Below are 15,244 nucleotides of genomic sequence, written 5' to 3' on the forward strand. Positions count from 1 at the left end.
AGCCTCAGGTGCACTTTATAATGTCTCTCATCAAAATAGAAAGGAGTTGGAGGTAGATTGCTTTGTGACTCCCTCCTGCCCCTCCCACAGAGAAATAAGTTATAGGGATGCCTTTACTGTTCAATAAAATCCAAAATAGCAGCTTCTTTACACTTTGATTCAAACCATCCTGAATCTTTCATGGTTTAAAAGGCACAACGAGGAATTGCTGAAAACTTTGTTTGGCATACACAAGATTACCAGATGGATTCTGTGAACCTATTCCTTCTAAAGGACATTGTAAGAGCACCAAGGAGTGTTCCACTTACAAGTGGCCCCTAGTCACTCTGAAAATGCCCAGAAGGGCACAGTTCAAATGAAGGAACCCTTATCACTTTGGTAGGGGCAGCAATGTTTACTGAATTAACAACATCACCCTCCTCAAATGGAAAACAAACAAAAAACCAACAAATTATACTTTCAAAGAAAATTCTTAGGGCAAAATCTCAGCTTTTACTGACAGAGGATCATAACATTGAAAAGCTCCACTGCTTTTTTTTGGCCTCTGGAAGACAATTCCCTTGACTGCCACACTCTAGGAAGTTTCAGCAATATCTGGTTCCATTCTAGAGCACGGAAGACTCGTCCTTGTTTCTCACTGATCTTTGCGATAACATGAGGATCTGTGGTTGATGTGATTAACTTTGTTGAGAAGGTGGTGGGAATTTATTTTTTCTAGTACATTTTCAAGGTACTGAATTAAGACTCGTCTTTTAAACCTGAAAATTAAGAGACATGTCATTAACAGATAGATACTTAAAGCACCCATGATGTACAAGGCACTGAGGGGGACACAGAAAGGTACTGTGAGGGGCACAATCTACGTGGGAATATAAGACACATCTTCACACAAAGATAAACCCGTTGCCACAGAGCTGATTGCAACTCATGGCAACCCCATGTGTGTCAGAGTAGAACTGTGTTCCATAGGGTTTTCAATGGCTGATTGTTTAGAACTAGATTGCCAGGCCTTCTGAGGCATCTCTGGGTGGACTCAAACCTCCAACCTTTTGGTTAGCAGCTGATCACGTAAATTGTTTGCACCACCCAGGGAGTCCCGTGGAAAGATATGGTTTAGCAAATACGAAGAGTGTTAATTAAGGGCCCAAGCCCCCCAGACTATGGTGAACCTAGAAGGAACTATGGGCTTGGAGGAATGAGTTAGATTCAGATCAAGTCAATCAAAATGCCAGTGGAGACAGCATGAAATATGAATGAGGGCTAGGGTTTGAAAACGCAAGGCAGAACCTGTTTCTCCCCACATCCTGTAAAATGTTCTGCTGCTTAAAAAGAAAGAGAGAGTTCCTGTTGACACCCACCTTGCTGCTTCCTTGATGGTAAATTCAACAAATTGTTTCTTGACTTCCAGAGGTCCTTGCACTTCTTCAAGCAAAATGAAAATTCTCTCATACTCTGAAGATATTAAAAAGAAAACCTTCATTATTTCTAAAAATATGAAGAGTAAACAGAACTCAGTCTTTGGGAATCCTCAGTACTCATTCTTCATGAGTGGAAGCTACACAAAAGTTTGAAGTTTAAACACTTAAATCAAAATATCATCACATATCTACTAAGGAAACGCTTGTGAACACTAACCAAGTGTATTAGGCTGAATAAGGGCTCTCCAACGCTGTCCATAATCCCTGAAACATACGAGTATGTTACCTTATAGAGCAAAAGGGACTTGGTAGATGTAATTAAGTTCAGGATTTTGAGATGGGGAGATTATCCAGAATTATCCATGTGGGCCCACTGTAATCACAAGCATCCTTATAAGAGGGAGACAGTAAAGTTAGGGTCAGAGAGAGAAGATGTAGGGATGGCAGCAGAAGTCAGCGAGGAGAGAAGGTGCTACATTGCTGGCTTGAAGATGGAGGAAGGTGCCATGGCCCAAGGAGTCTCTAGAAGCTGAAAAGGCAAGGAAATGGATTCTCTCATAGAGCTTTCAGAAGGAACACTGGTCTGTCAAAACTTTGATTTTAGTCCCAAACCAAACCGAACTCGTTGCTGTTGAGTAGATTCCGACTCAAGCGACCCTATAAAACAGAGTAGAACTTCCCCCTAAGGGTTTCCAAGGAGCGGCTGGTGGATTCGAACCGCTGACCTTTCGGTTACAACCGAGCTCTTAACCATTGCACCACCAGTCCAGTGACAATGAACTCAGAATCCTGACTTCCAGAACTGTAAGATAATACATTTGTGTTGTTTTAAAGACACGAAGCTTGTGGTAAATTTGTTAGAGCAGCAATATAAACTAATACATCAAGTAGGAAAAAAAGAAAAGGGTGCATTGTGTTCTTTTGTTAAATTTAAGAGGAACCACTTTAATTTATATGTAAATTGAATTCTGCCCAAAAATTTATCTTAAGAGGTAGCTTGAACCTAGCCTAAGTCGTAAACATTGTTTTTATTAATAGACATTCTTTCACTACTTACTTCGTCCAAACTTTCGAACTTCCTTCATTAATTGATGTTTTATATCGGCATTGATTCCCTGTGCCATAGCAGGAGTTATTTGCAATGTATTTGCCACAGTTCCCAAAGTAGACATTGTTGTGACTTTGGGGCCGTCTATTGAGAGACTGCAGTTTACAGTTCCTCCTCCAAGTGCATTACTACCAGGTTTGTGAATCAGTCCATCTTTCCTGAAACAAGCGAAGTCATCAGACGGAGAATCCAATCTGTTGGCTGGAATATCATCTCCTGCCATATTCACGAGCTTTGGAGGGACAGATTTTGACAAGAAGCCATCAGGTGCTGTTTGACCATTTTCCATCCCCTCCTCATGGCAATCATGAATGACAGTAGCATCTGGAAGCCAAATTAAGAGGTTGAGCTGCGAGGGAGGTGCATTTCATCACCCCATAGGTACATCTCTGTGCTCCTCAGTTTTGAGAAAATTATTTATTTCAAGAAGCGAGAGGATGTGACAGATGGAAATCTCAGACCCTTCAAATTGAGCTCAGGAAAAAATAATACAAGAAAACCACCTTCTTCCTTTCTTGACACTATGAATACATACGAAAATCAAGTAAGACGGTACGACTAATATGCAAACATTCACAGATCCCTGGTACTCACAATTGAGCACCATGTTGTAGCCCTTGACAAGTCTCACGTGATGCCATGACTTCTGAAATTTGCATATAAACTGCCATGTTTTACTGAGCTGAAAGCCAGACAACGTGGGTCCCCACAAGCCCTCACCTCTACCTCACACTTTCTGAGAAAACAGAAGTGGCCATTAGGTTCAAATGCTCTGTCTCTCCTCCATCACCAAACAGCCCTGTCTATACATCATGCTCCTCATCCTTCACTTCTGTCTCAAAGAAGTGGGTTTCTATTTAGTCAATGTCTGACACTTCTACCTCATTTATTCAACCTCCTCTGTGCCAGGCACCGTGCCAGAGATCAGCAGTGAACAAGAGAGACAGACAGAAACAATGCCCATCCTCATGGCTCTGACATTCCTGTGGGGAATCAGACAGTAAGGTGCACGAGCAAACAGAAAGATGACAGCGTGAATTTGTGTCAGGAGAGCGGTGAGCATGGACGTGATGGAGTGTAGGGGAGGGGCCTCAGTGGACAGGGTGGATAGGCAGGGCCTTTCTGAGGAGGCGTCCTTTGAGCAGAGCCCTGGAGGAGGAGAGAGAGCTGGCCATGTGCAGACCCAGGGTAAGTACTCCAGGCTGTGGGAAGGGCACATGCAGAGGCCGTGAGGAGGGAGCCAGCCTGGTACAAGTGAAGAAAGGACAGACAGCAGACAGAGTGAGGAGGAGACCGGTAGGAGAGCATCACATGTCAGACAGAATCAGCCTGACCGTGGGGCAGAAAACGAGTTAGCCAGGATCAAGCACGGGAAACAGGCAGATCAACTAAGGTGCTCTTGTGGCAACTTGGTGAGAGATCAATGTAAGATGAAATAGAGGGATAGAGAGAAATGGTGTGGTGCAGGGTTTATACGGAACCTCAAGTGGCCTGGACTTGCTAACGGATAGGAAGGGAGAGAAGAATAAAAGAAAAATCACAGTTGACTCTCAGGGTTTGGCCTGAACCACTGGGTAAATGGTAGTGGCTATATAGTGCGGCAGGCGGCGGGCAACTACTTGTGAGAGCAAATTGTGAGCAACTCTTCCTGACTCTGCATTCAGTGCCCTCACATTGGTACTTGATATTGATCATTTTGGGAGTTTTTACACTATAGGTATCTTCAAACACTACAAACCAGGGCTTCTTTGCCTTTCCACCCCCAAAATGGTGAACAGTCAGTTGTTACAGTTTTACCAACACACTGATGGGTGGTGTCATTTAACCGAGTTGGCAAAGTTGGTAAGTAGTGCTGGTTTGGAGAGGCTAGTTTGGGAGTTCAGCTTGAACACATGGAGCCAGGTGAGCATTAAGATATCGATTACACACCTTAGTGAAGATTGCATGTATGGATTTGTATTTGACTCTGGAGTTCAGGACCATGGCTGGGGGGTGTTGAAATGTAAATCTTATTTAAGGCCCAAAGATTGCATGGAATCACTTAGAGAAAGGGTGTATTGAAGTGGAGAGGGCCAATGATTGAGCTTTGGCGCCCTGCAATACGCAGAGGTGGGAAAGAAAAGGAAAACCCAGGCAAGAAAATGAAAGGGAGTCATCATTAAGAGGAAAGAAATCTAGGAGAGTTTGGTGTATGGGAATTCAAGAAGGCTTGCATGAGGAGGATATGAACAACCATGGCAAGTGCTGCTCGGCAATTCATGGCAATGTCAGCAGACACTGGTGGCCTTGACAAGGACAGTTTCAGCAGAGTTGAGGATGCAGATGCCAGACTGCACTGGGTTAGAGCATGGACAGGTGGTGAGGCCAGGCAGAGAGCGCGGGCAGACCCATCCTCTGGCTGAGCCCACCCTCCTACTGCCTCAGGAACCTGTTTTGTCCTTGTAACTCTTGCAGCAACCCCAAATGGTTGCCCCTCATTTGCCTTGCCCTAGCAAAGCCAACTGACTCATATCTGTCCATTTCTCCATTCTGAGTTAATTACTATTTTAGTATGGATCTTATTTCCCCTCATATAGATGGAGCCCCTTGAGACACGGTCTCTGCTTTCTGTTGGGCCTATTTTACCTACCACGCGGATGATTTAATAATGGTTCACTTGATGAACAAAATCAGAACACAGAAGAAATTAATACAAAGGAAAATAGAATTGTTTAGGGTCTTAGTCCTCTAGGGGCCATAAGGAACTCACACCACTACTCTATACCTGTGTGTACTAGTGTGGGTTTTATGAGGTTTGGATAAGATGGGAACCACGAGGCTGAGAGTGATCCCTTTCTGCCCACATGGTTAGTTACAGTAGGTGGTGTTTGTGGTTTCCTCAACAGCAGGGACATACTCCGCCTTCTCTTAGATGACAGAGGACTGTTGGGTTCTCCAGGACGTTTCACTTTGTTTTGAGGCCCTGCTACAAATTCATCTGCTTCATCAATCATCATTCCCTACAAAACATCAAGGAACATATTCCATTAATGATGAATATCCAAATCTCTCAAAATTGCAGTCTTCAGAGGTATATACGACCATGTATTACATCATTCTTTTAAATTCACATATTTGACTTTTATTAAAGGAAATTTGCTGTCAAGAGGGATTACTACATTCTATATTTAGACTCACTAATGAAAACAGTTTTGCTACCATTCAATGAACATCAAATATGCCCAAGGACTATACTAGGTACTTCAGGTAGTTATCACATTTATTCCTCACAGCAACCTTATACAGTATTTAAATGCATGTTTTTAGATAGAGATACATCTCAGGAAGTTTAAGAGATCTTCTTAAAAGCATATGATTAACAAGTGTTGGAGCTAAAATTTGAAACTGAGTACTTCTGTTGTTTTTCTTTCTCCCCCTCATTTGAACAGTTCCTGTCCCTTCCTGCTTTCTCATCCTTCTTTTGGACAGGAGCTGCCCACTTGGTCTCTTATATCTGACTGAGCTAAGAAGCACATTCCTCACATGTATTATAAAAATATGGAACACTTCACAAATTAGCATGTCATCCTTGCACGGGGCCATGCTAATCTTCTCTGTATCATTCCAATTTTAGTATTTGTGCTGCCGAAGCGAGCATGCATTATATAATTAGTATAAGTTTTAATCACGGGCCAAAGATTTATCATCCCCAAAACCTGCTCTGTTCTCAAGAAATGTAACTCAATTTTAATCCAGTCTGAAGAAAGGTAAAATACAAGGTGTTGTCCAAAGCCAAATATGGTACAACCATGGTTAATAAGAAAGCTGGGGGAATGAGCAGATATCGTCAACCAAAATGGGATAAACCCACCTTTACTTCATTGAAGAAATACAAATCCTTGTTAGGGGAAATAATTCCCTTTTTTGTGCTTTAAACTTGTCATTAGCAAATGTTGATTATCACTGTACACAATGCTTGATGTAGACAGTGAAAGGCAGGTAGAAGGAAAACGTAATTTGCCCAGCCCCCAACCCCACAGATATTCAAATACGTGCACCTTGGTGCCAAGCTGAGTGGGAGGTGCTTTTCACTGCTGGGGATAGGCAAAAGATGAGAGCCAGTGGTATAGAAGGTTAGCTTAAAACTGTTCTCATCCAAGGATAACACAAGAATATACCTTTTGTTATTTGAATAAAATCATGATAAAGAAATTATTTGTACCATTTGCATTTCCCATAAAAGAAAAGTGCAGAAAAGGGGAAAACATTTTCACTGAGCATTTCCTACCTGCCACATACTGTTCTAAACGCTCTACATGTATTAACTCGCTTTATCCTTTGCAAAATGTTATGAATCAGGTGCAATTATTACCCCCAATGTTATGAACAAGGAAATTAAGGCATAGAACGATTAAGAAAAACACCAATTAATTGAAGATTAGGGTAAGGTGGAATACCTTGAAGTCTACTTTTGTTACAGAAGAGATTCTTGCATGTTCTGGGCCTTAATACCAATAACCTCTATGAGTACAAACACAATTCCATTTGTCTTATGGCTTTGATGGTCAAGTCAGTAGGTCTCTCTCTTTCTCTCTCTCTCACACACACACATACATCCTACGTTAAGATTTCCAGTGAAACCAAAACCAAGCCCACTGCCATTGAGTCGATTCTGACTCATAGCTACCCTATAGGACAGAGTAGAACTGCCCTACAGAGCTTCCGAGGCTGTAATCTTTACTTATGGAAGCAGACCGCCATATCTTTTTCCAGCGGAGCAGCTAGTGGGTTTGAATTGCCGACCTTTCGGTTAGTAGCTGAGTGCTTAACCACTGCACCACCAGGGCTCCTAAGATCTCCAGTAGGACAATCCAAATGAGGCATCATCCCCTGGAACCTCATATTTCAAGAGGAACACTTAGTTATTGTCTAGATGGAGCACTAGTGATCGCCATAATGGAAATAGAGGGAGTAGATGGTGATCTTGATATTAAAGAAGTTAGTGTGGGCAAATATTGTGTAATCCCACTTATATGAACTCTCTAGAATAGGCAAATGGACAGAGAGAAAAGTTTATCAGTGGTTACCAGGGGCTGGGGGGAGGAGGGAATGGGAGTTACAGCTAAAGCGGCACTGAGTTTCTGTTTGGGGTGCTGAAAAATTTTGGAAATGGATAGCGGTGATGAAAGCACAACATGGTGAATGTAATTTATGTCACTAAATTGCATACTTAAAATGGTTAAAATGGCACTTTTTGTTATATATATTTTACCACGAGATATCTCCTGGTAAAATATATATATATATATATATATTTCAAAAGAAGTTAGTGTGGAGTGGTGGGAAAGAGTACAAACTCTGGGGCTGGAATGATGTGGGTCCAAATCCTGCCTCTACCTCTTAGCAGCTTTGTCACTTGGGGCAAGGCATTTGACCACTGTCAGCCTTGATTTCTTCTTACCAAGGGGCAGATAGTAATACCTACCTGCAGAACAACTGCAAACATTAAATGCAATAATTCAAAACACCACCCTTTAGTAGGTACCCAATATAAATGGCAGGTATTATTTCTGTTCAATCAACAAACTCTTGTATCAGGAGACTCCCAATTTCCATTCACGTAACAGCCCCAGTGTCATATTTTATCTTTTAAACAAACAGAGAACATCTGAATGCATTCATCTTGCCAGAAGAAAAGAATTATTGCAAGTACAGGTAATCCCCGACTTACGACAGAGTTCCACTCTGACAACTCTGTATCATAGTAAGTCAGTTCTGACGTAAGCCGAATACCTCATTTTCTTTTTAGTTTTCATTACTATTGCCTTTTATTATCAGTATCTTTATAAATCTGATCTTTATTTGTCTTTGGGGGTTGGAAACATTACATATAAACTTACAGATATATTTTAACATTTTATGTAGTACATATTACTAACAATAAGATGTATTACAAAAAAAGACAGTCGTCTAAGTGTAGTTTGTTATAACTCGAATACATCGTAAGTCACAATTTACACAGACATAGAAATAGGTATCTTACCTTCTTATCTTGTTTAAATGGATTGCCAAAAGTATGAAGTCTTTTTGGTTGGTCTGGATCAATCTCTCGAAGTGGAGAAGGCAACGTCTTCAGATATTCCTGATAGTTTCCCATTTGTGCAACTGGAACACTATGAAGTGAATCTGCAAAATCGCCGGAAAAGAAACGGATGCTTATACATCTGAAGTGTATGACCTTTTGGGAGGTCATGATCATAGACTGCTGTCTCAGCACCAAATAGAGTCTAAAATCTCAAATAGCATCATCCTATCCTAGGATCTAGAATATTCTCCCTGCATCTCAAGTCATTAATCAATCCACCATTACTTCTCAAATAACTAGGCCCAGAACAATTCCCTTACCCTTCAAACCAGGCTGACCTCCCTTATACCACCATCTCAACTCAGAAAACCATATTTGTTCCCCATTAAGAAGAATCTAAGCTCCATGGTAGTCTCTTATCATCCAGAGAACCTTGGGTAGTGGGTTTTAACCTCTTTGAGAATTTGATTTAATCTACAGACTTTCTTCCCAGAAAAGTCTGCTTTCACACAAAACTTGGTGTATAATTTGAAAGAGTTGTCCAGGATAAGAATTGCTCAATCTAGTGGACAGATGATCCCACTTAAAATTAACAAAATGGAGTAAAGGGGAATTTTAAATAGTCACCAATTATCCTGGATCCTATCAAGTTCATTACTCTCACGTAGATGAGGAATTCTCTACTGAACTCATCATGGCAGGTGGTGTGGTATAGTGTTTGGATGTGCAGTCTCCAAACACCGACAGACCTAGCTTCTGCCACTTTCCAACTGGCTAAAGCTGAGCAGACTCCTTAAATACTCATGCTCAGTTTCTATGTCCATAAAATGGACATAAAAACAGTATCTACCTCACGGGGTTGTTTTGAGGATTATGAGAGATAAAGCATGGAGAGTGTAGCGTAAGCACTGATTAACTCACACTTCTTGTATCTGAGAAATACTTGTGTCTGGGTAAACGCTGGGATTCAGTGAAAACAGGCATTCTAAACATTAAAATGTTACAAAATAACCTACTCATTGTGCAAGAAGCACCTTCATGTAAGTCAGACTTGACATTTTCATAATCAAGGAAATGTGCCTCCCTGTTCCTTTACCTTCATCTTGGCCAACAATAAACTTGCGTGTTTTCAACAGATTAGATCTCATTCTGGTTAATTGGTCTAAAAGACCACTACGTGGAATATCATAAGCATTTCTGTATGTCTGAGGTTTCAAATCCTGTTTGAGATGAAACAAATCATTTCAGTTACTCCTGAGGCATTTAATACAGACATGTAATACTTAACCCTCCTAAAATCTTAGGGAAAGACTCTACAATCAACAAAACAAACTACAATAGAATTTTCCCAGTGGAAAATTTCCACTTGTTGGCCTTGTTCCTCATTCTAATATACCTACAAAGCATTAAAGCCACTAGGAATATCCTTGATCAAGTATGTTATCTGAAACACGAAATCCTGAGATTTATGCTTGCAGCAGCCTTGCAGGACCGTGGCTTGTCATCTAGATTTCATCTCTGACAGCCATGGAGGTGAGTGAGCCACTAGGACCTGCCTTCAGGAAACAATGGCTGATCCACTGCGAGCAGTGCAGTTAGTTGAAAGCCATCAGCTTGCAGTACCTTTGGGATCTGCCACAGCAGTGAGCTGAGGCCATGCTTTTCCCAGACTGCCCCAGACAATGACTGAGAACGGCGGGGTGTTAGTGACTGCCCAGTTTTGTCCAGTGGGGACCTCCTCTATGGGAAATCTTGGTGCTAGAGGTCTCCAAGACTTTCTACAAGCTGTACCACTCTTTATACCCAATCCTCCTTACTTCCCCTTCTCCCCTCACAGGTGCAAAATCAGCACTGTGGTCTGAAGACTCTCCCTGCTTACTCCTGCTTCCTCTCCCTTTTATTTTTCATGGGTATTACTTCCCCAAAATATATTGTACTTTTAATTTTTTTTTGGGGGGTGAATAATTTTTTTTTATTTTTTATTGTGCTTTAGGTGAAAGTTTACAGCTTAAGTTAATTTCTCATTCAAAAATTTACACACATACTGTTTTGTGACATTAGTTACAATCCCCACTTAATTCTGTATTGACGTCTGCTGGCAGGAGGATCCAACCTACCCAATTCTTAAACTGGTCAATTAGTAATTACTAAGCCTCAAATTGAATCATCATTATTTCAAAACAAAAGTAATATGAAAGACATAAATGTATCAGATAAACTCAAACAAATGCAAACTATTCATGTCACAATTTACCTTGTTTAAGAGCCCTATTTGGAAACCAGCAAATTCTTTGGTACTCAATTCTGCCAGTCTTAGTGCAGCTTCCCCTGTGATTTCATTCAACAGCTTTCTAAAATTTTGACTGTGAGTCAAAGACATTCCACCTCCAGAATGATTTTTCACTTTGATTCCGATTTCCTGTGGAGGTTTCTTCCCTACTGATGCTAGTATTCGTTCTGACTCTAGTTTGGTCTAAAATGAAAGTACATAGCATGTTATGAAAAGACCTATAATATCACTGTCTCCTTACTATTTAAGAAAGATAAATACTTTAAGAACCCAACAGAACTTTTCCATTGCAAATCACAGAAAAATGGATAATTATAATTTCCCTATGCTTCTCTGTACTACCACAGCACACGGAGAGGGGAGAATAGATAGGCAATTAACTTGAATACTTTTTTCTCTTGTCGAGTGTCAAATTATGATTGAGTCATGGAAAAAACGGACACCAGGGATAAGAATTTCTTTCATAGACATTTAGAAGCACATCTTGTTACTGTAAAAACTAGTCTAAGACAATATCTCAGACCCAGACAAAAAGTTTTAAGACTCTGTATTTATAAATGCAAACTAGTACTGAAATTCAGGTTACATAGGTCAGCATTATATCTGAAAAAATTAAACTATATATTCTTAATATCAGACCATCCAAAAAACATCTGAGAAGATAATGCTTAATTTAACAGATATGGCCAAGTAAATAATTTTTAATGTATACTCAATAAGTTTCCTACTAACTTATAATGAAAAAAATCCCCTCAATAGACACTATTATCTCATATTGACAAATATTGCTTAAGAGTGAATTGTTGCAATATTGCATATTGAGCATATTTTATGTTTTATGTACATCAGAGACAGTTCAAGGAACACTGATGACATAGAGCTTTTATACCTACATAATCATAAGTTAGTAATGATCTTTTGTTTTTCTCTAAAGATGGAACTCTACCAATGTTCGGTAAGTCCAAAATAATTACGGGGTTCTTGGGGTTTGGTCAGAGATATTTATCAATTTGCTCCAATTATTGGAATTAAGTATGTTTATCTCTTTAAAAAATTCTTAAGTCATGAAATACAGGATAAGAGCAAATGAAGGCTCTGTTTCCTTAAATGGTCTTAGAAGTTCATTTACAAAAATACACAAGTAATGTGTCCTAGAAGGTCCCAGAACTTATATTAGTTTCAACTCTGTTTAGCATTCTTCCTTCTGGCCATACCCTGCTGAAACAGCCTTAAAGGCCCAAGGTAAGCATCAAATAAAGAAATAAACCAATATATAAACAAATTAATAACCAAAACAAAACATCATCAACAACAACAAAAATAAAAATCTATTAGCAGAAAAGAAAAGGGGTTAAGGGGATACTTGGTAGATCAGAAATTTGGGTTTGCCTTTATTTTCTGTTTCACTTATGAGCACACTGGACTGGTAGGAGCTGGTAAACTGCAGAGGGTACTCAAGTTTGTGCCAGTTCCTAGCAAGGTGCGTCAGCATCCCAATCGTGGAGTCATTTTGGTTTTATAGTGAAATCTGTCACTTTGCTTACTACTCTCTTGTTTTCTAAAGGATCAACTTCCAAACAGCTCCAGCTTGAAGGCTTATAGTCACTGCAAGTGCTACTACTGTTTCCTACCTGGGAATACATTGGTACATAAGAAGAAAGTAAAACTGCAGCATTGATTTTTCATATAACATAATACATATGGTATGGCAGTAAGGCTCTAACTCGGTAGTTCGCAAACATTTCCATCCCGCAAGAATGGGCTACGGAGAGGTGAGAAGTATGGTAAGGAGGGGTGAGTGGAGAATGAGGTACTAATAGAGAGGGGCAGGCAAGGGACAAGGTGAACAATGGTAAATGAGGTGGGGGTAAAAAGGAATTTCTCTCTTCAGGTCCCCTTGGGGCCTACCACCCTCCGGTTTGAAGAACATTGGTCTCGTCTCCCCCCTCCTCCTCCCCAAGAAAAGCATAGGGACATTTATCCAAGGGCTAGCATGTGAGTGTAAGTCCTTCACATGCCTGAAAATTACTTGTAGGCAAGTCGTGTAATCACACCATGCCTCAGCGTGCTGACCTCAAAAAAGAAGAGGCACTGGTCCAAAGTAATTTGAGGAGAAACTAGATTGAGGATAGACAAAAATGTGACCCAAGAGATAATTCTTTTAAGCCTCTGCCCCTCTTAAGCCACAGAATATCCACCAGCTTGTAGGCAGGGCAAATAGGTAAGTAAAAGGAGAAATGGCACAGCATCAAATGATACTGACAGACCCTTAGCTGCAGTTTAATGGTGAAGCTAGAAGCCATAGAGAATCACATTGTTACTAATCCATAGAGTGTAGAAATATATACACATTTAATTTGAAAAATTACAATTACACTAAAGAATAAGGAAATGCACTTCTGAGGGCAAAGGAGTTTTGTTTGTTTGTTTTTACCAATACTACCTGTTGGCTGAGTTTTTTAAGGTAAGAGATAACACTGTAACTAAGTCCACAATCTAAATTATCTGATATCAGATTTGGAGCTCCCATCATCCTTAGTGCTTTCTTTAATGGCTATAAGGAAACAAAATACACAACAGTAAGAATAGAATAAATCTTAAAATACTCAAAGTTCAGTTACAAGGGGCAAAGGGACATGATTCATTTCTTAGAAGTCAAGGTGCTGCACATAAAACCAAACATGGAACATTAAAAAGTGGGAATGAAAAATAGCAGAGAAGTAAGGAGCAGAAAATAAAAAAAAATCAGAGGAGAGTGGGATCAGAAGAGCAAGTAACAACAAATTCAAACAATGGGTAAATTGCTTTCAGTCTTAAGTCCCAAGCCCTAAAACCATTTTACACTGCATGTTATTGTGTACCCCATTCCTGCCATGGCAATCCTAACACACCCCAATTTCTCCTCCCGGTGACACCAATGGTACCAGTTAAGGTTCTACCTTTTCACCTCTAGAAACTTGGCTTAAAGTTTACCAAGTCAACCTCTGAAATGATTTGATGATCTTAATTTAGGTTATATTACCTGATGCCGTCAAGTCGATTTCGACTCATGGTGACCCCATGTGCTTCAAAGTACAATTGCTCCATAGGGTTTTCTTGGCTGTAATCTCATGGAAGCGGATTGCCAGGCCTTTCTTCCGCAGTGTGGCTGGGTGGATTTGAACCACTAACCTCTCGATTAGTAGCTGAGAGCAAACCATATGCACCACCCAGGGACCAGTTCAAAAATTATCATGAATACTTATGTCAAATTGTAAAAGCCAAAATGAGGCCAAGTAGGTTTTTACTCTTTTTGGATCCCCCGCTAGCACCCCCACCTCTTGCAGTCTCTAAAACACGTTTAACAGGAAATAAGTAAATATAATGACTCCAGAAAATTTTCTTTTTTCAGAAGGAAACCCCACATTGAGAATTTCTAGAGTTAAAAAGGGAAGCTGATGTAATACATGAATCCAGACCTAGTTATTCTTAAATTCCAAAATTACAATCTCCTAAGGTTAGTTTTAATAAGAGAAACAGAGAGGTATTTTATAAAAATAACCATGACAGTTAAAGTAAATAAAATACAGTTCTTTTTTTTTTTTTTTGTGCCGCCATTGTCATCTCCAAACTCTTACACATGGTTTGAGAAGACCGTGACAACACAAATACTTATGAAATAAAAAGATAACTATCTTATTTCAGGGGTAAAGCTCGAGACAAGAATCATCATTTCTATAGTTAATACATATATACACATAAATACATACTAATAAGAAGTATGGAGGCAGAGTTTTTAAGTAGCTGTCAAAAGCCTGTCGCCACTTCAGATTGGGCTTAAGTTTGTGAACTTTAAACAAGTCATCTGTAATAGAAAACCAAGTAAAACATTACATTATTCCAGTTCTGCATGCCAAAAGCAAAATCAAGCAATCCACATCTATTATATCACTTACTGGAAATCTCAATTTTTAGATACATTAGATGAACATTTCATTGGAGTTTATTTGATGATCTTTTTTGGTGGTTGCAATATTTATTAAAATTATATATAGTATTTTTCTAGAAAATAAAATAAATTCTTAAGTGTTATGGATTAAATTGTGTTCCCCCACCAAAAGATATGTTGAAGTTCTAGCCCCTGTACCTGTGAATATGACTTCCTTTGGATATAAGGTCTTTCTTTGAAGATGTTATCAGTAAAGTTAATGAGGTCATAATGGAGTAGGGTGGGTCCTAATGTCTTCTCAGTGGTGTCTTATAAAAGGGGAGAACAGACATGAGACAGAGTCACACAAGAGGAGACGCTATGTGAAGATGCATTGAAAAGCCAAGGAATGCCAAGAAACGCCCAGGGCCACCAGAAACTGGAAGAAGCAAGAAAG

General features: G+C 39.8%; 1 protein-coding gene and 1 non-coding gene across 6 annotated transcripts in view; both read right to left on the reverse strand.

Moving 5' to 3' along the window:
- Positions 1-6: 6 nt before the first annotated feature.
- Positions 7-15,244, reverse strand: part of LOC101356395 (integrator complex subunit 6 like) — a 64,301-nt gene continuing 49,063 nt past the window's right edge. For 2 of the 5 annotated variants that reach the window (XM_023735489.1, XM_023735488.1), the window contains 9 exons: positions 14,630-14,724; positions 13,324-13,434; positions 10,845-11,063; positions 9,687-9,810; positions 8,549-8,691; positions 5,291-5,525; positions 2,476-2,850; positions 1,359-1,452; positions 7-758 (listed from right to left, as the gene is read on the reverse strand). In XM_023735489.1, coding sequence (XP_023591257.1) covers positions 635-758; positions 1,359-1,452; positions 2,476-2,850; positions 5,291-5,525; positions 8,549-8,691; positions 9,687-9,810; positions 10,845-11,063; positions 13,324-13,434; positions 14,630-14,724 — 1,520 coding nt within the window. In that variant the 3' untranslated portion in view covers positions 7-634. The remainder of the gene's footprint in view (positions 759-1,358; positions 1,453-2,475; positions 2,851-5,290; positions 5,526-8,548; positions 8,692-9,686; positions 9,811-10,844; positions 11,064-13,323; positions 13,435-14,629; positions 14,725-15,244) is intronic. The other 3 variants (XM_023735487.1, XM_004380954.2, XM_023735490.1) reach the window with 3 other exon arrangements.
- On the reverse strand, positions 6,058-6,163 carry LOC111821363 (U6 spliceosomal RNA). The gene has a single exon (XR_002824793.1). It is a non-coding gene; the product is annotated as a U6 spliceosomal RNA (small nuclear RNA).

Source organism: Trichechus manatus, unplaced genomic scaffold, assembly GCF_000243295.1.
Source record: "Trichechus manatus latirostris isolate Lorelei unplaced genomic scaffold, TriManLat1.0 scaffold00079, whole genome shotgun sequence".
In the NCBI taxonomy this organism is placed as follows: Eukaryota; Metazoa; Chordata; class Mammalia; order Sirenia; family Trichechidae; genus Trichechus; species Trichechus manatus.